The sequence below is a fragment of the Cervus elaphus genome, chromosome 20 (assembly GCF_910594005.1).
Source record: "Cervus elaphus chromosome 20, mCerEla1.1, whole genome shotgun sequence".
In the NCBI taxonomy this organism is placed as follows: domain Eukaryota; kingdom Metazoa; phylum Chordata; class Mammalia; order Artiodactyla; family Cervidae; genus Cervus; species Cervus elaphus.
In genome coordinates, this window is record NC_057834.1 from 97,875,538 (window position 1) to 97,900,642 (window position 25,105).

General features: G+C 36.7%; 2 protein-coding genes across 6 annotated transcripts in view; both read left to right on the plus strand.

The window, feature by feature from the left end:
* The window catches only part of DEPDC1 (DEP domain containing 1), a 53,504-nt gene that overhangs the window by 10,555 nt on the left and 17,844 nt on the right, over nt 1–25,105 (plus strand). The window contains exons 7-14 of one of the 5 annotated variants that reach the window (XR_006335763.1): nt 618–758; nt 2,657–3,508; nt 3,955–4,127; nt 6,341–6,517; nt 7,905–8,090; nt 8,781–8,957; nt 11,971–12,060; nt 20,661–21,028. Coding sequence is in view for 4 of the 5 variants with exons in the window: in XM_043877403.1 (XP_043733338.1) it covers nt 618–758; nt 2,657–3,508; nt 3,955–4,127; nt 6,341–6,517; nt 7,905–8,090; nt 8,781–8,921 (1,670 nt within the window). In the remaining variant the exon portion in view is untranslated. Of the gene's footprint in view, nt 1–617; nt 759–2,656; nt 3,509–3,954; nt 4,128–6,340; nt 6,518–7,904; nt 8,091–8,780; nt 11,921–11,970; nt 13,870–20,660; nt 21,029–25,105 lie in introns of those variants that run through there. The other 4 variants (XM_043877403.1, XM_043877404.1, XM_043877402.1 and 1 more) reach the window with 4 other exon arrangements.
* RPE65 (retinoid isomerohydrolase RPE65) overlaps nt 19,997–25,105 on the plus strand; it is a 43,140-nt gene continuing 38,031 nt past the window's right edge. Inside the window, exon 1 of the mRNA XM_043877406.1 lies at nt 19,997–20,779. The gene's annotated coding sequence lies outside the window, so the exon portion shown is untranslated. The remainder of the gene's footprint in view (nt 20,780–25,105) is intronic.

Sequence of the window (25,105 nt, forward strand, 5' to 3'; positions counted from 1 at the left end):
TATGACTTGCTCTTACAGAGATCTGAGTTCTAATTTTAACTTTGCCATCAAAGGCTCTTGCATCTTGAGCAAGTGGCTCTGAGCTTCAGTTTCCTCATCTATAACATGAGATCAGAATTTCCTGAGGAAAATACCAATAAGTAGGCATAATTATTTCAATAATGTTAAGCTAATTGAACAGCAATGTAATATTATTTAAATTCATTCAGAGTATGCTTTATATCAGGCAAAATTTAATCATGAAAATATAAATTTGCAAAAGACAATTTGAAAGAATTATTTGCAATATCTAAATATTCTGTGATGTATAAAATGAATTGTGATAAAATTCCATTAAAATAAACTTTCCCAATGCTTTTAAAATGTATTTCAAATTTTTCAGTCATATACATATTAAAACTAAACAAAATGTTAATAATTGCAGTGATTTCTAGTGAAAAGATAGTGAGAAGGCATGAGATATGCACAACCTTTTAAATTTTTGAATTATGACAGAATTTGTTGTTAAGCATAGATCCTTCATGAAATAAATACAGGCTTTAGGCTTTTTATAAGTATCTTTAAAAAATTATATTTAAAAGAAATATATTTCACCATTTTTTTTGCTTTCCACTTAGGGCCAAGAAGTAATGACATGAATAATCCAACTTATATTGGATTTGAGCGAGATGTATTCAGAACAATTGCAGATTATTTTCTAGATCTCCCTGAACCTCTACTTACCTTTGAATATTATGAATTATTTGTGAACATTTTGGGTATGTATAGATTTTTCCTTATTATTTAGATTTATTTTACTGGTTTCCAAGTCCCCCATAATTTTAAAAAATCTGAAAGTATAGATAAGTATGAAAGTGACAGGTTATAAATTATTTTAAAACTCAGAAATATTCTGGTTGCTTTTATGTTTTCCAGTCATTCAAATATACCATTCTAACACCAATTCTCTACATCAATCACGTCTTGCAATTTACTTCATTTCTGACACTACCCAGAGTTAACCCAGACCCCAAAAGTTGAGGGCAAAGTTTTTCAGCTTGGATACTAACTACCCAAGACTAGCTTAGACCCTGCATATTAAGGGCTCAGTTCATCAAGACTGTCCTCACTTCATACAGGAGCTGCAAATGGGGTCCTCAGGTTTAATAGCCCTTGTCCCTGGCTAATTACCAAACCCAGGGATTCCCACAACCCCCCTGAGGTTTAATAATTCACTGTAATGGTTTTCAGAACTCTGGAAAGTGCTTTACATAATGATCACCAGTTTATTATGAAGTCTATAAGTCAGGAGTTGCCAAGTGAAAGAGAGATATAGGGCAAGAAATAGGGGTAAGCCTGTGCAGAGCTTCTATGTTCTCTTCAGGAATGTCACTCTCCCAAGTTTGTCCATGTATTTACCAACTGGTAAGCTCCCATAGCTGTGTTATTTCCATTTTAATTTGAGGTTTCACTACATAGACATGGTTGGTTAAATCATTGGTCACTGTTGATTAAGTCTGATCTCCACCACCACCACCAACCACCCTACCACCTGCTCCAGGGAGGTATGCATGCTAAGTCACTTCAGTCATGTCTGACTCTTTGTGACACTATGGGCTTTAGCCTGCCCAGCTCCTCTGTCCATGGGATTCTCCAGGCAAGAATACTGGAGTGAGTTGCCACGCCCTTCTCCAGGGAATGTTCCCGACCCAGGAATTGAAACCATGTCTCTTAAGTCTCCTACATTGTCAGGTGGGTTCTTTACCACTTAGTGCCACCTGGGAAACTCCAGAGTCAAGTGAAGTGAAAGTCACTCAGTCATGTCCAACTCTTTGTGACCCCATGAACTATACAGTCCATGGAATTCTCCATGCCAGGATACTAGAGTGGGTAGCCATCCCCTTCTCCAGGGAATCTTCCCAACCCAGGGATCAAACCCAGGTCTCCTTGAGGTAGGACTAAAATTCCAACCTTCTAAGCAAGGACAGCACTGGTGGTGGTTTAGTAGGTAAGTTGTGTCCAACTCTTGCGACCCCATAGACCGTAGCCTGCCAGAGTTCTCTCTCCATGGGGTTCTCCTGGCAAGAATACTGGAGTGGCTTGCCATTTCCTTCTCCAGGGGATCTTCCCAACCCAGGAATCAAACCCTGGTCTCCTGCATTGCAGGTAGATTCTTTACTCAACTTTACTCAGGCCAGCCCTAAGTCAACTCATTAGCTTAAACTGAAGCGTGCTCAGATAGGCTCATTGTGCAGAATAAAAGGCTCCAATCACTCTTGAAATTCCTTGGGTTTTAGGAGCTATGTACCAGGTACCTGAGAGAAAAATCATATATATGTTTTCTTAAACTACAGTTGTCTTACAATTAAGAGCTTTCTAATACTTGCAGACTGAAAGATATTTTTGAATGTATTTGACTCAATCCATTTAATTAGATTGTTGAAGTAAATTTTCAAGTTATTTTCATCACAAGTTGGAACTCTAGTCTTGCACTTTGTAACTGAATGTTGCATGTGTCCTATTCAAGTGGCTTCTGAATTAAGCAGCTGCTATTTGTACTATACTAACAATATGTACTATAGCGATGCTTTATTTTTTTAATATTACTGTTGTTTTTGTTTTATTTTTGTCCACTATCATACAGTTGCATCTTAATTTTTGTTTCATTTCCTGGTAGTTGTTTGTGGCTACGTCACAGTTTCAGATAGACCCAGTGGGATACATAAAATCCAAGATGATCCACAGTCTTCAAAAATTCTTCATTTAAACAATCTGAATTCCTTCAAATCAACTGAGTGTCTTCTTCTCAGTCTTCTTCATAAAGACAAAACAAAAGAAGAATCAGATACTACTGAGAGACTGCAGATAAGTGATCAAGGATTTCAAGAAAAATATGCTAAGAAAATGCAGCTAGTTCATTTAAAAAACAGAAGAGCCAGTGCTAATGACATAATGGGAGGAAGTTGTCATAATTTAGTAGGCTTACGTAGAATGCATGTTCTATCCTCTAACATCAAACCAAGGTGCTATTCATTAGAAGGAATTGTAGATTTACCAGGGAGTTCAAGTAAAGAGGTCTCCAGTGTCTTCCATCAATCTGTTCTGAACATAGAAGGACAAAATAATAAGCAATCTTTAGAGTCTGAGACCAAACAGGAATCCCTGATGAATCTTCATTCAGAGGAAAGTATTCAAAAGCCATTCTCTGTTGGTTATAAGAGAACCTCCACTTTGACCATTCAAGACCAAGAGGAGTTATATAATGGAAAGTGCAAACCAAAACAGCTTTGTAGATCTCAGAGTTTACTTTTAAGAAGTAGTACAAGAAGGAATAGTTATATTAACATGCCAGTGGCTGAAATTATCATGAAACCAAATCTTGGACAAGGCAGCACCAGTGTGCAAACAGCTATGAAAGGTGAACTCGGAGAGTCTAGTACCACAATCAATAAAAGACTCTGCAAAAGCACAATAGAACTTTCAGAAAACTCTTTACCTCCAGTTTCTTCTATGTTGACTGGCACACAAAGTAAGGTTGATGCTTTCAATGCATGTAATATTAATTTTTAGTGTTTACTAACCCTGTTTTGCTTACCTGGCTTTTCTTCTCTGAAATTGCTTAATTTTTTTCTCCAAAAGAAAAATTTCTTGTTGTAGAAGACTTGTCATGGCATAACCAAGATTTATTCTACTTACCTAAAGCACTCCTTTTCTTTGCCTTAAATTTCACTTATTCTGAGTCACTGTTTATAACTGGTGAAAGATTTTCAGTCCTTCATAATCCAATGGGTTATGAAGAAAATAATGAGAATCTAACCATGTTTTTGAAGAATGTGTAAATTTCATGGAATAGTTAAAAGAAACAAAATATTAAAATATTATTTTGCCTTCCTTATATAACTATATGCTGGTGGTATTAAAACAACTAGTGTCATTGATGATTTTTTTTTCTGGGGGTTGACTTTGCTTTCCTAGGTTTGCTGCAACCTCATTTAGAGAGGGTTGCCATCGATGCACTGCAGTTATGTTGTTTGTTACTTCCCCCACCAAACCGTAGAAAGCTTCAACTTTTAATGCGCATGATTTCTCGAATGAGTCAAAATGTTGATATGCCCCAACTTCATGATGCAATGGGTACAAGATCACTGGTAAGTTGATTTCTTAAGGAAAGAATAAGTCTGAATCATAAACCACCACCACCACCTTCCCCCCGCCCCCAGCAGAAAAAAAAGAAAAAAAAAACACCAAACTAAGAATACTATTCAAGTGATGTCATGGTCTTGAAATCCTAGATTCTTCAGTTTAAAAGACTTGAAAGTCTAACCTTCCCTACTGTGCAGCAGAATGCACATTAGTCCTTTGTGCCCAGTCTTTTATACTTTCACATCTTGATCTTTGTATTGTCTGAGGACTTTGCCTCTTCATTCATTCTATATTGGAATGAGTCAGACTGTCAAACCATATTATATTGCCTCGTGCCAATTCTGTTTGGTGGGGAAAGAAGAGGAGATATAGGCACTACTGAAAGCTGAAGGGCACTGTAACCCTTGAAATAGAGAATTAACCGGAAATTCACGTGTAGTAAGTCAGAGTGTTTCAGATACTCTGGGAGTGGAAAAGTTGTATTTGATGTATTATGTGAATTAGGATGGTTTGTCACTTAGGCAGGAAGTTGGGAGAACTTCTGTGAAATAGTCTCGTGTTCCATATGAAGATGAGGGATGAGGCATTCATATACAGATCCCCGTTGGAAATGAACTCTTGAAATTGTACCTCTAATATGTCTCTCCCTGTTTCTCTCTTTATCACTCTCTCTCTCTGTCTATAAAGTACTGTCACTTCCTCAGAGCACAGCTTCGATTTATAGGATGTTCTTGTAGCAAGGAACCAGGAGCTAAGTTCTATTCTTTCACTCAGTAAGGACAGTTATTTAATAATAATAGACCTAATATAAAGAGAAAGAATTACTCTCAAGTGATTGTGGCACCACTAAAAAGCATAGGGAAGTTTGTAGGGAAAGATATCTAGAGAGATATGAGTAGAAAGAAGATAATTTTGATTTTACACTTTTTCAGTTAGGTTATAGGACATCCAAGTGAAATTTATCCTACGGAGTGTTGGAAACATGAGCCTGGTAAAAACAGATCAGGGCTGAAGGTACATATTTTGAAAAGTGGTGGTTGAAGGTATGGGAGTAAATGAGCTCTACAAAGCTGAGGAAAAGAATAAAAATCTGAGGACTGAACCTTAGAAGAAGATAGGAAAAACCTGCCAGACATGTAGAAATAAAACCAAAAATAATTCAATAAATATGCTCAGCATCTATTATGTGCACAATACCTAAAATACAATTCTGTATTCAAATTATTTGAGAATGAATTGTGTGTTTATGTGTGCCTTATTAAATTAATCCCACAAAAACACAAATAGGTGAATATATAACATATAAACACACGTGGTTACAAGGTTGGCACCATATATCTTTTGAAACTGGAAAATAGTGTGTGCAAGGGTGCATGCATGTATGTGTCTTATATTTGGTGGCTTATATGGATATAAATGAGAGTAAATTAGTTTTGAAACCCAAAATTTATCCCAGGATTTGAAGATCATCATGATGGAACTGAATAATATATACATTGTCTTTAAAGACTGATGGAATAGCATTAAAAACTATTTTCCTGTTTCAAAAGATATATGGTGCCAACCTTGTAACCACGTGTGTTTAAATGTTATATATTCTCCTATTGGTGTTTTTGTGGGATTAATTTAATAAGTCACTCTTCTCTAACAGTCTTTGTGCTGTGCTATGCTTAGTTGTGTCTGACTCTTTACAACCCTGGGGACTATAACTTGCCAGGCTCCTATGTCCAGGGCGATTCTCCAGGCAAGAATACTGGAGTGGGTTGCCATGCCCTCCTCCAAGGGATCTTCCAAACCCAGGTGTCCCACATTGCAGGCACATTCTTTACCATCTGAGCCACCAGGCAAACCCAAGAATACTGGAGTCGGTAGCCTATCCCTTCCTGCCTTCTCCAGGAGAACTTCCCGACTCAGGGGCACCATATTTATATGGTATTAATGGAATCTGTGTACTTGCTAATAAAATTGTGACAAAGTTAAAAAGCTAAGTCTTCTGTAATCATTTGGGATTTATATTAAGGAAATACTTATATATAAGACAAAAAAAAATTGGCATTTTATTCTTCCTAATGTTATGTTATTGTCCTCATTTTTTAAGCTGAAGTTGGCTTATCACTTTATCTCAATCTGTTAGCATAATGCTACCTAGAATTTACTGATACTCTAATTTATATAAAACCTTAAGCTTTTAAATTCACCTCTTTTATTATGTTTCTAGATGATACACACTTTTTCTCGGAGTGTATTACGCTGTGCTGAAGAAGTAGATCTTGATGAGCTTCTTGCTGCAAGATTAGTATCTTTCTTGATGGATCATCAACAGGAAATTCTTCAAGTGCCTTCTTACCTACAGGCTGCAGTGGAGAAACATCTTGACTACTTAAGAAAGGGCCATGTATGTATTGTAAATCTTAAAATTCTTTATATTAGTCTATTGCAAGTGGCAAACTCATCTCAAACTAACCTTATCAAAAAGGGAGACTATTTCAGCTCATGTAAATAACCTCCAAAAGTCAGGAATATAGACAGAATATGGAGATTCAAATAGTCAGAGGACTCTTTTCCATCCCTTCATCCCTTATTTCCATTTCAGTCCTATAGTTGAAAACTGACTCCTTCACATGATGGGATATGGTTGATTAAAGTGAAAGTCACTCAGTCGTGTCTGACTCTTTGTGACCCCATACAGTCCACGGAATTCTCCAGGCCAGAACACTGGAGCAGGTAGCCTTTCCCTTCTCCAGGGGATCTTCCCAAACCAGGGATCAAAACCAGGTCTCCCACGTTGCAGGAGGATTCTGTACCAGCTGAGCCACAAGGGAAGCCCAAGAATACTGGAGTGGGTAGCCTATCCCTTCTCCAGTGGATCTTCCTGGCCCAGGAATCAAACCAGGGTCTCCTGCATTGCAGGCAGATTCTTTATCAAGTGAGCTATGAGGGAAGCCCTATGGTCCATTAAGGCTTTTTGCATTCCATGGGGGAAAAGAGCCATTCCTTCACCTTTGATTTGAAAAGTTACTGGTATGGACTCATATTGGCCCAATCTAGGTTAAATTCACATTTTTTAAGTGGCTGGGAGTGAGTGACTTGGAGAGAGGGCCATACTCTGAGTGACTCTACATAGATTAGAGAATAATCTGTTATTCAAAAAAAGGTAAGGATAGTTGGTGGAATGGGAAGGAAAAAAGGAATCTAAGCAGCCAAAAACAACCACCTGTTCTATTCAGTCTTTGACTGTCCCGCATATATACTCATGTTTCTTCCTATGCATACCATTCTAATGTTGCCCCGACTTACCATAATTATAACTATCCCCTACAATTTCTTCCTCTTGTCTACAAATGTTAGAGGCCCTGCCCATATTCTTACACCTCAAAAATCGTAGATGAACACTTTCACTCTTTCAAAACATTAGTGTTTTAAGATGAATTAAAATATCATGTTGATTGTTACTGTTTCATAGTTAAAAGGATAAAACTATGGTTAATAATACTAATGATGATTTTACATTATTAATATCTTGTGTACATCCCATTTTATGGATGAAACAAATCAAGACAAGTTTAAATAACTTGCTGTTGGTTATAAAGCTGTAGTAGGTTGTAGGACTGGGAGTGAGACCCTACTGACTTATTACTTCTCTGCTGCATAATACAGTTTTCTTAAAGTGTTGAATGTTTGGTAGCAAAATAATATGAACAAAATTCCATTGAAAGAATCATTTACCAAATAGGAACATGACCTGAATTAATAGGTTTGACTGTATCATTTGTTCTCTACAGATTAAAAATCCTGGAGATGGAGTGATTGCTCCTTTGCCAACGTATTCATACTGTAAGCAGATCAGTGCTCAGGAGTTTGATGAACAGAAAGTTTCTACCTCTCAAGCTGCAATTGCAGAACTTTTAGAGAATATTATTAAAAATAAGAGTTTGCCTCTAAAGGAGAAAAGGAGAAAACTAAAACAGGTAAGAGATTGAATAATTTCCTAATCATAAATATTTTCTAATAAGCTATTGCTGTTTGTTATTTAAAAACATTTAGAATCTAATTTCTTATTTTAATATTTTCAATTTTAAATATCATATATATATAACACCTATGTATTTCTACCTGCTTGGTTTTACTCTGTCCTGAAATTGATAACAATAATAACATATACTCTCCTTTATGTTGAGTAGTTTGTATTTATAACATGGATTACCTTAGGACAATAATTATAAACTTTAGGTTATAATATATACATTTTAGTGACTCATCATTGCCATTAAGAATTTTTAGCTCTATATCAAAGCACTGTAGCCACATGATTCTAGCATGTCCAATTCCAGGTCTGAGACACTCGAAGAAATATGAAATATACTAACTAGATCCCAGTGACCTTCATGGTGTTACCAATGAGAAGAAAGAATATCTGGAATTTAGGAGAATTAATACCAGAGGAGAATTCTAGAAAATTAATGCTAACTGGGCTCCAAGAAATATTACAAGATACCTTTCATATGTGAGAAAGTGGAGGGAGAAGCAAGGATAAAGTAAAAGGATACTCATCAAATACATGTTTGAGAAAAGCACTAAATCCTTATAAAATCTTGACCAGTGGTTTCAGCTTGGATAATAATGTTAAATATCTTCTAATTCTTCACCCCATTTTTAAGTTTCAGAAGGAATATCCCTTAATATATCAGAAAAGATTTCCAACCTCTGAAAGTGAAGCAGCACTTTTCGGTGACAAACCTACAATCAAGCAACCAATGCTATTTTTAAGAAAACCAAAGTTTCGTAGTTTAAGATACTAATTGAATTGAAAATTATGTAATACTTCTAGAACTTTGGTAAGTGAAGCCATATGTAAGAATTCAGGTACTAAAAAGGAAGTCTATTTATTAATAAGGTTTTTTTTTCCCATTTATTTTTATTAGTTGGAGGCTAATTACAATATTGTAGTGGTTTTTGCCATACATTGACATGAATCAGCCATGGATTTACATATATTCCCCATCCCAATCCCCCCTCCCACCTCCCTCTAGGTTTTTTTTTTTTTTTTTTTCAATAAAACATTATATAAGGAGGTGCCAAATAGTTTTTATCAATGTGAAGCTGCTAAGAAACTAGTAGATCTTAACTGAGAGCAAATAACAGTAGGTGATACCAGGTATTTTAACGAGAAATGATCTTTTGTTTTTTATACAGCTATCTGGAAAAGTTATCATGATGTGTGCTAAAACTGTATTTACTTGAATTTTGAAAACTGACATTTGCTCATCAAGATTAAGCTGTAATTCTCTTTAAAAAAAAAAAAAACTTATCTGCACATGCTTATGGATGTTACTTAAAGAACTAGTTGTTTTAGTTGTTTATAATTACTTTTGTTTCTAAGTGCAAGAATGTGAAGAATATTTGGAAACTTGATGAATTAATTTTCATCTACTAAATATTGCACTCTTATATATTCTTTTTCTACTTTTGATCTATTTATATATCTATGTTTTTAAAATATGTATATATAAGACTTGGATTTGCCTTTAATGTTTACCCCAACTGCTTCAGTCATTCATTCTTTTCCAGTAAATATCTTTTGCATTCTAATTGTCATGAATCTACAAGAAGGTAAAGATATGAAAGAAGTAGAAAGCAATCATATGTTCATTTAAAAGATATTTATTTAGCAACTTCTTTATGCCTTTCATTTTTCAAGATGTGGGAAGAAAATGATGAATAAAACAAAAAACCTCTTCCCCTAAAATATTTTCTAATCAAGGAAAATATACCTATTATATACTTAAAATAACAGTACACCCCCTGAAATCAAGTCATGAGGATTCATTCCTACTGAAAACTAGCCTTTTTAATGATGAAACAGTTCTTTAAGCTAGTGTTTTTTAAATTGGTGCATATTAGAAGCACCAGGAGAGTTTTAAAAAATGCTCAGGTCCTACCTTATATTGATTAAATCAAAATTTTAACGGATGGTATATAGGCCTCTATATTTTTTAAACTCTCCAGGTGAATCCAATATTCAGCCAACTTTGAGAATCAGTGCCCTAAATACTTTGTATAAATAAAATGTCAAACTGGTATCACATTGGCTTTATTATTTCATGGAAGAAAATCCCAAGTGTAAGTTCCTGTCATCTTGATAGAAGATTCTCCAAATTTCTGCTTGACTATCAGTACAAACTTGAAGCAATTTTTCTTCCAAATTTTTCTGAAGATTATTTGATATCTATTTGGTAAGTGTAAAGATATATATACTGACTGGGATGTAATAGACATCTATTGTTCAGTGGTGGTTTTGATTTCTCAGTGTAATGTCATACAGTAAAATGACAATGTTCCATTTGAGATTAATATTTTTATTAAAAATAGGAACAGAAAATAACATATCTTTTACCCAGAAACCTTAGCTAAAAATATAGAACCAAATTAGAATTCTTCCCAAGGTGTTTATAGACTCAAAAATTACTTGTTTAAAGGTGTGCACTAGTGTGAATTATGTTGTGTATTGTGATAAAAACTACTGTGGGTTTTGTAACAATTTAATTTTATATTTATTGGTTGATATTAAGTATATAAATACTATAAAGACATAGTAAACTTTCATATCCATTCGTGTGCATTCAATTGAGGTTAAAGAGTACATGATGTAACATTTTAATAATGTGAACTCTGAAGTCAGGTTTGAATCCTATTGTGCTATTTACTATGTAACCACAGACAAGTTATTTAACTTCTCTAAATCCCAGTTTTCTCTTATCTGTATGATAAAGATTATAAGAGTACATGTCTGCTAGGATGTTGTGAGCATTAAATACAATAATGCATGAGAGAAGTGTTTAGCAAAGTATCTAGCATAAAATAGGCACTCTATAAATATTAGAAATTAATACTAGGAACACCTAGAATTATAGCATTAGAAGAGATTGTAGGAAAAAATATAGTCCTCTCAATTGCTTTGAGCAAAAGAGAAGGGACCAAAACAAATTGTGAACAATTTCTTGTTAAACTAATTTGTAGTGTGTCTCTTATTAAACTATTTTTAATTATGAAAGAAAACTTCTGATTGTACATACTGGTTGAAAATATTTGGTCTAGTATAAAGAAAAAAATTAATGAGAAAAGAAAACATTAATATCTTCAGAAGCAGTCCTTGAATATGTGAAAACATACAGGATGCATTACACAAGTAGAATGCTTAGCCTTTGACTGGGGTGTGGACAGATACCATTGTATCAGGGGGAAAAAAGAGTTTTTAATTTCAAATATTGATGGGTTGGTTTGATGTTAAATGCTTATAGAAAATTTCTTCTAACACTTTTACTTCCTTGGGAAAAAAGAATCAAAATTAGCCCTTGAAAGTAAAGCATTTTGGGGAAGATGTTGCAAATTTCAAGGAAGAAGATATGAAATGGTCTAGCAAATCTGTTGGAACACGTAGGAAATTTTATTTCTGGTGCCAAAAGTTATCACCACCAAGCATTCCCACTAGCTTCTGCTAATTGCTGTCATTTAGGGATCCACTCTTCTCATATACTATCTAGTTAATCTATACTCAGTAGTGGAAAGTACAAAGAATTTCCTCCTGACTAGCTTTCTGTCCTTGGAAAGTGTAAACTCTGAGTTTCCTCATCCATAAAATATGAATAATAACATCTACTTAACCAAGTTGAAAGGATAATTAAGAGAGGCAATGTAATGTATTTAAATCTTGAACTTAGCAAGCCTAAGCTCAATTTCTAGGTCCTTTCCTCTTATATTGAATTTAATAAAATTTCTGCTGATTAAAACTCCTTTCCTTCCAAATCTGTCCTCATATCTCACAATATATTTTCTGTTCTCTTCTATCAGTGGTGATATTTTTACCTCATGTTTGGAAGAATTTTATATCCATGCAGCCTGTTACTTCTCCAACAGATATAACTCCCTTTGATTTTGAAGGTAAAGCACATGTGTGTATATGTGTATGCATGTGGTATTATTGTTGAAACTTCTAGAAGAGAAATGAAGGATTGTGGTTTTAACATTAAACTCTGAATTTAAGGAAATAAAATCAGTTCACTGGAATAAAATTAACAGTCCCAAATACAATAAAGTATACCAACTTTATACTATAGAATCTTTTATTAACTCAGAATTAACTTAGCTTTTGTATTGACTAAGAATCTTATTTTCTAAGAACTAGGGGAAAAAATATACAGAATAGCTGTTTTTAATCCCTCCAGAAAACCTCTGAGAATGTGTACTGAGGAAATGCAGAATGTATAAGACATTTGAAAATAGTTTTGACTTTTGCTCATTATGAAAACAACTTTCGTATCATTAATTGGTCTCTAACTTATCCTTCCATAAGCAACTAAAAAACCAAGTATTGAGTTGGCCAAAACTTTCTTTCAAGTTTTTCCATAACATCTTACGAAAAGCCCAAACAAGGTTTTTGGCCAGCCCAATGTATGAAGCAACTGTTACTAGATACCAACTACAGGTAATAAAAGACTGATTCCTCAGAAAATGAAAACAAAGGAGGTAAGCCCTATGCATGTGTGCATAATCACATCCACCTCTGTCCATGGAATTTTTCAGGCAAGAATACTGGAGTGAGTTGCCATTTCCTTATCCAGTGGATCTTCCCAACCCAGGGATCTAACCTGTATCTCTGTGTCTTCTTCATTGGTAGGTTAGTTCTTTACCAGCTGAGCCACTGGAGAATCCCTATGATTGTCTCCAGATTACTGCTTATAGGCAGTTGCCATGCCACGGTGCAGGGAGGGACAGCCAAAATAAAGCTCAGCATCTCAGTGCATTAAGTAGCTAGAGATCAGAGGATGACTGAGGAAGCCATTAAAAAATACAGAAGACAAAAAGTTAAAAAAAAAAAAAAAAAAACACTCTTCAGAGATCTGCAGTAGTTTAAAGGTTTTGTTGAGTACTAATTGGCATGGGGCAAGGTGAAGTAAGTCAGTTGAGTACTTAAAAAAGAAGGGTGCGGGGGGCAAGGAAAGAATGGACTGAAAAGCAGTAAACCAAACAATCTCAGTACCTCACAGATCTGGGAATACATATTCCCATCTGTCAAAGTATAGAGAACCTCTAATACTTAGGGCATTGGGTAGCATCTCCAGAAGAGTTGTGCTTCAAGAGTGGGCCAGATTAGCACTAGAATAAAAACTGCTATGAATTCACCCTACTATAAATCTTAAAAACAAGCCCCAAAATCTTCACATTGCTCTTCTAGTAACTTTTGTGTGCCGGAACAATACTTTAAAGAAATACAACAAAATCCACATTTAACAATGTAAAAATTACAATGTCCAGCATCCAATCAAAAATTATCAGACATGCAAAGAAACAGAAAAGTATATAATCCATAGCCAGAGGTAAAAGTGATCAATAGAAATGTACCTAGATATAACAGAGATAATGAAATTAACAGGCACTTTAACAGTTATTATAAACATTATAAATATTTTCTAGGATATAAAGAAAATCAGAAATATACTGGTGGACATGGAGGATACAAAAAAGATTGAAAGGTAATTCTAGAGATTAAAACTATAATATCCAAAATGAAAAATAAATGTAATAAAATTAAGAGCAAATTAGACCCAGCAGAAGAAAAGATTCATGAACTTGGAAACATCAATATCCACTACCCAAAATAAAGTTCCCTGGTGGTCTAGTGGCTAGGATCAGCACTTTCACCCCTGTGGCCTGGGTTCGATTCCTGGTAAGGGAAGGTATGATTTTGGGCTTCCCTGATAGCTCAATTGGTAAAGAATCTGCCTGCAATGCAGAAGACCCTGGTTCCATTTCTGGAGAAGGGATAGGCTACCCAATCCAGTATTCTTAGGCCTCCCTTGTGGCTCAGCTGGTTAAGAATCCACCTGCAATGCGGGAGACCTGGGTTTGGGAGACCTGGGTTCGATCCCTGGGTTGGGAAGATCCCCTGGAGAAGGGAAAGGCTACCCACTCCAGTATTCTGGCCTGGAGAATTCCATGGACTGTACAGTCCATGGGATTGCAAAGAGTCAGACCCAACTGAGTGACTTTCACTTTCACTTTCAAAATGAAGTACAAAGGAAGCAAACTGAAACAAAAAGAACAGAGTTTCAGTGAGCTTTGTGAAAATATGAAACAGAATTGTGTGAATTAGAGCCTAGAAGTGAAGGAAGAAAAAGGGAGGATGTAAAAGTTACTGGCCAAAAATAATGGCTGAAGTTTTCCTAAATGTAACAAAGACCATAAACCCATAGAAGTTCAAGTAACACAGCAAAAGAAAAACAAATCTGCACCAAGGCACATGTAAGCAAGTTGCTGAAAACTAATGATAAAGAGGAAAAGCATTCAGAGCAAACAATTTATACAAAGGAACAAAAATAAGATTTTTTTAAATAATATTTTTTAAAACTGTAAATGAGAAGACAATTAAGTGATACTGTTTTAGATTTGTTTTCTTGGTTAAGAATTGGTGTAAATTCTCCACCAGTAAAAATTTTGGCAAGGGCTGTCAGTATGCTATCAACCACCAGTAATAGTCTCTTCATTACAAGCTAGTCGTTGATTGATCCAGATCCAAAATCCTAGTTTAGTCATGTTCGTAGGACTAGTCTTAGTTCTGCCTTTGGTCATGTTACCGATATTACAGTACTGAGACAAATCTTTGTCAGAGATTACTGAGTAGTACATTTAGCTGACCCATTGGAAAAGACCCTGATGCTGGGAAAGATTGAAGGCAAAAAGAGAAGGGAGCAGCAGAGGATGAGATGATTATATGTCATCCCCGACCCAATAGACATGAATTTGAACAGACTCTGGAAGACAGTGAAGGACAGGGAAGCTTGGCATGCTGCAGTGCATGGGGTCACAAAACATCAGACATGACTTAACAACTGAACAACACTTAGCAATACTTGCAAAAGTGATGGGGAGTGGGAAGGATGGGGCAAAAGAAAAGGTTGAACTGCAACAGAATTGTAACAGAGGCCTCAACTGATCCAATGAACAGGCTTTGGAGCTGGGATGGGCCTTCAGAATTGTCCCAAATTGAAAAGAGGAACTGAGCCTTTGTGCCTTCATCTAAGTGAAAGTGTTAGTCACTCAGTAATGTCTGACTCTTTGTGACTCCATGGACTGTAGCCCACCAGGCTCCTCTGTCCATGGGATTCTCCAGGCAAGAATACTGGATTGGGCTACCATTTCCTTCTCCAGAGGATCTTCCTGACCCAGGGATTGAACCTGGGTCTCCTGCATTGCAGGAAGATTCTTAACCACCTGAGCCACCAGGGAAGGTACCTTCCTGTAAACCAGTCAATCAATATGGGTTATTTTGGGAAGTGCAACCCTGGGTGAAGCAGTTCCCTCCAGTCAAGCATGGTTCCTAAAGAGGACTGCAGCCAATATCCCTGACTGGTGAGAAGGGGTTCTATGGAGAACACCTCATATCCACTGCAAGGGATCCCTAGCATTAAAACAAGCAAACTAGAAAAGGGATTGGGTTAATATGAGAGAGGTTATGAGAGTTGATGTTTTGGGATATTATTTGCTTTATTGTTTGTTGATTTATTAAAGAGTAATGTCTATCATATTAATAGATGATTTGGAATTGAAAAGTTTAAATTGCCTGTAATCTTAACAATCAGATAAAACCCTATGAAATCTTGGAGTATCCTATCTCTCAACAACTCAGAATAAAGTAGCTCTCTTTTTATCTTCAAAGGCTTATATGATTGACTGAGATTAACAGTAATTTTTCTTAAAAGTTCATGATGAAGCTAAAAATACAGTGAAAGGACCTGCATTCTTACTCATTATGTACAATGTCTCAGACTTTTGTATTTATGGACTTTTTGTTAGCTTTTTGATTTATATCTTGGAAATTCTAAAGACTGCATCCATCTTTAGATTTTAGCAGTTTCTACCTGTCTTCTTACAATTCAGTGATCTAACTTGCCAGGCATTACTTTATGCTCAAGTGAAGAGTTCAAAGTCTTTCTTTTCCCCATCTTAACATTGTGTGTCCCCTCCATTCAGATTTATATTTCACCTATTGCTAGGCTGTAGTGCTATTAAGTGTTGCTATTAAGCACTTATTGGTCAGTAAACAGAAAATTAAATTTCAAAATCAAATCATAAATTGGAAGAATTACATAGTTTAAAAGTCACAGACAGTGGAAATTTAACTTTCGGAATCAGTGTTACATAATTTGTAAAGTGAGTGTATTTTTAAGAAACCCATTAATAAGTTAGATTTGGATGACTTGTGGGCAGCAGTGCCATCTGCAGGTCTGTGATGCCATTCTTCTTAGTGTCTGGTGTTCTCTAAGATATTTGACTGTACTGAATATTTATGGTTTTATAATGTCAAGTACAAAGTGGCATTAATCACAGACTGAAGAAGGATGAACTTATAGGTACAGATCCTCATTAGAGATTTTTAAACCACTGAGCTAATCAACTGCCATATCCATATTAATAATTCAAATGTTAAGCATAATGTGTAAGATGTAAACTATATATATAAAATGAGCATAGATATTGGAATAATGCTCTGGAAGTGGGTTCTAATTGTGTATATATTATCAGCTGTGTGATATTAAAGAAATTACTTAACTTCTCTGAAATGCAGTATTTTTAATTTATAAAATGGGAATAATACTTCCTTCATGACATCTTTGAGACCTCAAAATACATAAAATGTATAAAATGCCTAGCACAAGTGTGCATACAATATGCTACCAATTGATATTAATAGTTCCCTTTCCCTTAAAATTAGAACAAAAATCTCAAGACCATTTACTGTCTTTGTACCTACTGCATTTAAGAGTTATAAAATATACCATTACCTTTTTGGATAAAGTAGAATTTGGGATACTTATCCTATCCTGTATATCTTTTCATTTTTATGTCTTTTATAAAATTTAAATGTAGATATATATGTTGGTAGCTGCATAGAGTATTTCTACAATATATTTATAAGAAATGATAAACAGTGATTGCTGAATTTGGGGAGTATGAAGGAGTCTTCTTTTTTTAATGTGTGTACCCCTGAAACTGTTTTAATTTCTATCATGTCCAACATTACTTTTCCAAAATAGAATGCTAATAAATATAAATATTTGGAAAAGGAAAATATCTGAGATTATCCTTATATTAAAATGAATGACAATTCCCTCTCTTCACCCCCACCTCTATAAATCTTTGCTTCTAAATAAGACAGAGAAGTCTTACCTGAGTAATTCAGATTGAGTAAATTTTCTCTAAAATTGTAATGTATATTTTCAAGGGAATCTGTAGACAGCTTTCTTCAAAATTGATAAGAATGGAATAAACTGCCTAAGATCTGTCCTCTTGGAAAGCAGAGGCTGACATGATTATTCAGTTGCTAGCTCTGTGATTACATAGTAGACTATAATTTCCATGGTTATTCATGGACATGCCCAGAATAACACCATATTTGAATCACCTGACATGCATGTTTCCAGCTGAGGTTGAGCAAGATAAGGCTCTACCTTCTTGTTTCAGCTCTCATGTTGTAAGTAAGTGTCCTTTTTACAGTTATGCAGTGCCATGTTTTTATTTTGGAGCTTTTGATAGGTGACTTCACCATTTAAAATGAACCCCAAGTACAGTGCTGAAGTGCTGCCTTTTGTTTCTAAGAATAACAAGGTGGTGATATACCTGATGAGCAAATGAATGTGTTAGGTAAACTCCATTCAGGCACAAGTTATAGTATGTTGACTATCGGTTAAATGTTAATGAATCAACAAAGCAATTAAGTAATGCATTTTTAAACAGAAACATACATAAAACAAGGTTATAGATTAGTTAGTTCATGAAAAGGTTAGGGCCAAAGGCTGGAAGGAACCTAACTTTATAATTCCCCTAGGAGCAAAGGTTTGTGATTCCTATTTCAGTGTTTGTGGTGACTTTATAGAAACATTATATTGCCATATGTTTACAAAAGAATGGAGATATCATGGCTGACTTTGTCCCCCTGCACCTTTCTCTCTTTTCTGAATTTATTCTAATGAACATACACTAATTTTACTACAAGGAATAAAATTTTCAAAATATATACAATATTAAATGCGATAAAAGTAAAATACATTGATTTAGCAGTCATACGGATATGAGTTACTGCTTGCCATTTAATGGCTATATAACTTTCTGAACATTGTCTAACTTTTTCACAACCTATATACACATCTGTAAAACAGATAATATGTAACTTGGAAAGTTATTCTGAGGATTAACAACAGTGTATCTAAGTGTCTAGCTCAATATCTGGTATTCATGGAACTCAAAACAATGTAACTATTAATATTAATTTTCTCCTAAGACTAAATCACAGAAGCCCAAGCCTCAGAAGCTCAACAGGTCTGAAAAATCATGATTTTCTTCTTAGTTATTATCCCCATTCACAAGGACAAATTTAATAGATTCAGTGCTTCAGCTTCTCTACACTTATTCTTGTTCCATCAACTGTTTGTTGAGTATCCACAATGTGCAGAAACTCTTCTATTGGTGAATAAAATAAAGTTTCTGCTTTGGGGTATGTTAAATCACATGACTTAGGCCTTTGTAGAAGATCTATGGCTTCCCACATGGCTCAGTGGTAAAGATTCCGCCTGCCAAGCAGGAAACGTGGGTTCAATCCCTGAGTCGGGAAAATCCCCTGGAGAAGGAAATGGCAACCCACTCCAGTATTCTTGCCTGGGAAATCCCATGGAAAGAGGAACCTAGTGGGCTACAGTCCATGGGGTCACAAAGAGTCAGACACGACTTAGTGACTAAACAGCAACAGTAGCAGAAGAACTATAATGACTTTGACCTCCACGTATATTTCATCTAATACCCAGATGTGGAGATGGAGCAATTAACCCTAAAATATTGCATATTCTGGAAGTGCTTCCCTTTTGAATCAAGTCCATCAGAAGTACTTAGGTACAGCCCCAGATTTTTACCCCTAAACTCGTTTAATATGCATGGCATCATAGTACTTGATTTTTCTTCTAACAATAACTCTCCAAAACTTGTTCCATCTGGATCCTTTTTCTCCTTTTCTTTGAGAGTTCATAGTATCTCCTTTCTCTCTTTACCAACCTGGGGAGATTAAATTTGTTGAACATTTACACTAGGTTAGTCTGAGACAGTCAAGAGACTCTGACTGTTATACAAGTTTAGAAAATTTCTGAATGAAAGCTCTATTTCAAAAAAGTAGTTTTGAGAATAACTGAATCCACATCTCAAATTTAATGATAATTTGTTGTTATGGTTGTTCAGTCATGTCCAATTCTTTGTGACCCCATGGACTGCAGCACTCCAGGCTTCCCTGTCCTTCACCAGTTTGAGCTTGCTCAAACTCATGTCCATTGAGTGGGGGATGCCATACAACCATTTAGGCCTCTGTTATCGCCTTCCTCTCCTGCCTTCAATCTTGCCCAGAATCAAGGTCTTTTCAAATGAGTCAGCTCTTCACATCAGGTGGCCAAAATATTGGCGTTTCAGCTTCAACATCAGTCCTTCCAGTGAATATTCAGGACTGATTTCCTTTAGGATAGACTGGTTGGATCTCCTTGTAGTCCAAGTTACTCTCAAGAGTCTTATCCAACACCACTGTTCAAAAGCATCAGTTCTCTGGTGCTCAGCCTTCTTTATGGTCCAACTCTCACATCCATCCATGACTACTGGAAAAACCATAGTTTTGACTATAAGGAACTTTGTCATCAAAAAAATGTCTCTGCTTTTTAATACACTGTCTAGGTTTGTCATAGCTTTCCTTTCAGGGAGCAAGCGTCTTTTAATTTCACGGCTGCAGTTACCATCTGCAGTGATTTTGGAACCTAAGAAAATAAAATCTGTCACTGCTTCTATTTATTCCCCTTCTGTTTGCCTGAAGTGGTGGGACCAGATGCCATGATCTTAGTTTTTTGAATGTTGAGTTTTAAGCCAGCTTTTACTTAGAATGATTTTACTTGGGCATAATTTATAATAGAATTATGCTTTTAAAAATAAGCTACACAAATGGGAGTTCTACTTGGCCCCCCATACACAGAGAAGTAGCTGTGTATTTCTCCCTCTGCCCCCATCATGATCTGTTAGCTGTGTGTCCTTTTCCTTGTTATAAGGTGCTGGAATGTCACTAACTATATTCCCATGTGTTGTCCAAGAGGCTGGCAAAATCCCTCCATGTATGGCCCAGTGTCCCACTGTGTCCTTTACTAATTATACAGCTTAGCTGACTTCACTTGTGCGCAGCTATTCTTTTGCATTTTTCTATTTTATCTTGTCTCTGCCTTTTTTTTTTTTTTTGTCTCTGCTTTTATGTTGCATTCAGCTTTTCTCTTCTGCACACAACAGTGTCCCCTCTGTGCATCCTCTTTTCTTCAGCATCAGCTCTCAACCATTGGGAGAGACTATTTACCTTTGCGAAATGATTTTATTTTGCCACCAGATAAACCAGCCCCCTCCCCATGTGCTTCTTTTCTAACACACTCTGGATTTGGAAACAGAAGACAGTAAGTAGTTTTTCTTCATTCCAGGACATCCTGGGCCATAGCTACACAGCAGGGATCAAAGCAGGCACACATCAAAAGCACCCCAACTGAGAGGAGCAGCCCTGAAGCTTCTGCGCCTCCGGCTCTTGTTATCTTCACTGCCTGTGAGTCATGTATATCTCATCTCATCTTTCCTGTCTGCTATTCCTTTTCTAAGGCTCAGCAGAGAAAGCTGCTCTTTACTAAACTTATTTAACAACTCAAGACAAAACTCCTTCAATTTTTCCCTCCCTCCATCCTCTCATAATTACTATACTTAAACAATTTCAGTGATACTCATTTGATGTTACTTAAGCTCTCACTGTGTGCCAACTACTATGAGTGAGTGATGATGCTAGAAAAAATGAATGATACACTTCCTACTCTCAAGGAGCCTTCTACTAATAGAGCAAGACTACTATCACATAGACAGTTGTAATACAATGTGTGATCAAATCCATTGTTGTCATTGTTCAGTCGATAAGTTGCGTCCAACTCTGCGACCCCATGGACTGCAGCACGCCAGGTTCCTCACTCCTCTACTATCTCCTGGAGTTTACTCAAATTCATGTCCATTGAGTCAGTGATGATATGTAACCATCTCATAGCATGCCCTCTTCTCCTTTTGCCTTAAATCTTTCCCAGCATCAGGGTCTTTTCCAGTGAGTCATTTCTTCACATCAGGTAGCCAAAGTTTTGGAGCTTCAGCTTCAGCATTAGTCCTTCCAATGAATATTCACAGTTGATTTCCTTTAGGATTGACTGATTTGATCTCCTTAGAGTCCAAGGGACTCTCAAGAGTCTTCTCCAGCACCACAATTCAAAAGCATCAGTTCTTCGGCTCTCAGTCGTCTTTGGGCTTCCATGGTGGCTTTGGCAATAAAGTATCTGCCTGCAATGCAGGAGACCCTGGTTCAATCCCTGGGTCAGGAGGATCCCTGGAGAAGGGAATGGCTACCCACTCCAGTATTCTTGCCTGGAGAATTACTTGGACAAAGACACCTGGCAAGTGTCTATAGTCCATGGGGTCATAGTCACGACTGAGCGACTAACTCTTTCTCATCATTAGTAGCCTTCTTTATGGTCCAGCTCTCACATCCATACATGACTACTGGAAAACCACAGCTTTGACTATATGGATCTTTGTTAGAAAAGTGATGTCTCTGCTTTTTAGTACACTGTCTCAGTTTATCATAGCTTTCTTTCCAAGGAGCCAGCATCTTTTAATTTCATGGCTACAGTCACTGTCTGCAGTGATTTTGGAGCCCATAGTAGAAACAAAGGATCTTTTTGGAGTAAATGGAAGGGGCACCATTTCTCAGATGAGGTGATATCTTGCATGAGTGTTTTTCCAGGCAGAGGGTTCACAGATGTAGGGACAGAGTATGGTAGGGTTAGAGTAGTGTAGATAGAGGCAAATCATTGGGAATGAAAAATAGCAAATGTGTTCTTTAGGTTGGGGTAATAGGAGCAAGTCAAGATTGCTGAGCCATGGATTTGAGTCAGGGAGGTACTAGAGATACTGCTGGGAAGAACACCATAAAAACTTCATACTATTTTTTCCCTTTATTTTGTTCCACTGAAGTGATTTCCACCAATCTGTCTTCCAGCTCACTTACTCATTTTTCTGCCTCATTTATTCTGTTATTGCTTCCTTCTAGTGTACTCTTCATTTCATTTATTGTATTGTTCGTCTCTTTTTTTTTTTTTTTCTTTTTTTTCAGTCTTCTGGCTCTTTGTTAAACATTCCTTATAATCTTGTCAGTCTGCCTCCATTCTTTCTCCAAGATCTTGGATCATCTTTACTGTCATTGCTCTGAATTCTTTTTCAGGCAGATTGCCTATCTATACTTCACTTAGTTGTTCTGAGGTTTTATCTTGTTCCTATATCTGGAATATATTTCTCTGGCATCTCATTTTTTCTAGTTTCCTATCTTTGTCCTATCTGTTCCACAGGCTGTAAAATTGTAGTTCCTCTTGCTTCTGGTGCCTACCCACTGGTGGGTGGAGCTGCATTTTGTCCCTGGTAGGCAGAGCCATGTCACAGGGTGTGTTTAGAGGCAGCAACTGTGGGCTCATGATGACTGTAGGGAGCCTGTGTGTTGATGGATGGGGCTGTGTTTCCACCTGAGGCATCCCAGCACTGGGACCTGCAGGCTACTGAGTCAGGCCAGGTCTCGGTGTCAAAATGGCAACCTCCAGGAGAGCTCATGCCAGTGAATATTCCCTGGGGATTCTGCCACCGCTGTTCACCCCAACTGTGAGTTAAAACTAACCCCTACCTCTCCAGGAAACACTCCAACACCCACAGTTAGATCTGGCCCAGGCTTCTATGGAGTCACTGCTTTGCCATGGGTCCCAGTGCACATGAAACCTTGTGTGCACGCTCCAAGTGTAGAGTCTCCATTTCCCCCAGTCCTGTGGGGCTCTTGCACTCAAACCTTACCACCCTTCAGAGCCAAATGCTCTGGGGACTCCTGCTTCCAGTGCTAGACCTCCAGGCTGGGGAGCCTAACGTGGAGCTCAGAACCCTCACTCCTGTGGGAAAAACTCTGCAATATAATTATTTTCCAATCTGTGGATAACCAAACTGGTGAGTATGGGATTTTATTATATCATGAAAAGTACCCCTTCTACTGTCTCTTTGTGACTTCTTCTTTGTCTTTAGATATAGAATATCTTTTGTGGTAGGTTCCAGTCATTTTTTTCAATGGTTGTTCAGCTATTAATGTTATTTTTAGTGTGTTCAAGAGAGGGGATAAGCAGAAGTCCTTCTATTCCCCCATCTTTCTCCTTCCAAAACATCATAAAAATTTATCTGACATGTATTCAAGAACTTAGACTTTATCCTATAAAGGTGGACTTTGCTGAAATGTAACTTCCTTGTGTGAAGTTGAATAACAGGTTCCCAAATAAGTTTATGTCCTAATGGCAAAACCTGTGACTATAACACCTTATGTGATAAAAAAAAAAAAAGGAATACTTTGCAAATGTGATTGAAATAATCTTGTAATAGAGAGATCATCCTGGATTATCTGTGTAGCCCCAATATAATCACAAGAGTCCTTATAAAAGGAAGATAGGAAGATCAGAGACAGAGATGTGATGATGGAAGCAGAAGACAGAGAAGATGCTGTGCTGCTGCTTAATGGCCTCTAAAAGCTGGAAATGTCAAGAAAACATTCTTTCCTAGAGGCTTCAGAAGAAAAGTGATTCTGTGAAATCAAGTTAGGCTTCTAACCTCCAGAAACTTAAGATAATGTTTCTGTTGTTTCAGTTAGTGTATGGTGTTTAACAGCAGGAATTTAATACACTCCTTGAGAGCAGGAGTTTTGGTTTCATTGCTACTCTATCTTGAATGGTACAGAATAACCAAGCCAAAGTATGTTTCTTTGAGCTAAAGGCCAGTAGAACCAAAATGCTGAGGAAAAGCTCTAAACCAGGGCACAGGATCCTTTTTAAAGGAAACTTACATTGATAAGGGCTTCCCTTGTAGCTCAGTCAGTAAAGAATCTGCCTTGGAAGGAAAACTATAACAAACCTAGACAGTTTATTAAAAACCAAAGACATCACTTTGCTGACAGAGGTCCTTATAGTCAAAGCTATGGTTTTTCCAGTAGTTATGTATAGATGTGAGAGTTGGGCCATAAAAAAAGACTGAGCACCAAACAATTGATGCCTTTGAATTGTGGTGGTGGAGGAGACTCTTGAGAGTTCCTTGAACTGCAGGAGATCAAACCAGTCAATCCTAAAGGAAATCAACCCTGAATATTTATTGAAAAGACTGATGCTGAAGCAGAAGCTCCAATACTTTTGACCCCCTGATGCAAAGAGCTGACTCATCGGAAGAAAACATAATGCTGGGAAAGACTGAAGGCAAAAGGAGAAAAGGGTAGCAGAGGATGAGATGGTTGGATGGCATCACCAACTCAGTGGACAAGAATCTGAGCGAACTCCAGGAGATAGTGAAGGAAGGACAGGGAAGCCTGGCATGCTGCGTCCTTAATGTCGCAAAGAGTCGGACATGACTTAGCAACTGAACAATAAAAACAACAATCTCCTTTGGCCAGATTATCATGGCCCCAGCTAAGGAACTTAAAATGGGTAGATGAAAGACTTTTTTCTCTCCTAGACTTCTGGAGATAAGAATAGGCTAGCTATGACACTCACTTGCTCTGGATACTGCAACTGAAATCCAGGACCCCTGACAAAGGTGGCCTAAGGTAAAAATTCTTCCCAAAGTCAGCCTCTCAGATTTCTATCTTCAGGGTGGTCAAAGTCTTTTTGTTTTACCTTTTCCAAATTTAGATTAACAGAAGAAAAACATTTGTAAAAATTAGTTATTTGGATTGTTACTGTGAATTTGGTTTTGAGAGACTGATTATTGATCCTTTCCCTCCCAGAGACAGCTATTGCTTTCTTGTTTGTCTGGTTCTGTGTGCTGAAGGTTT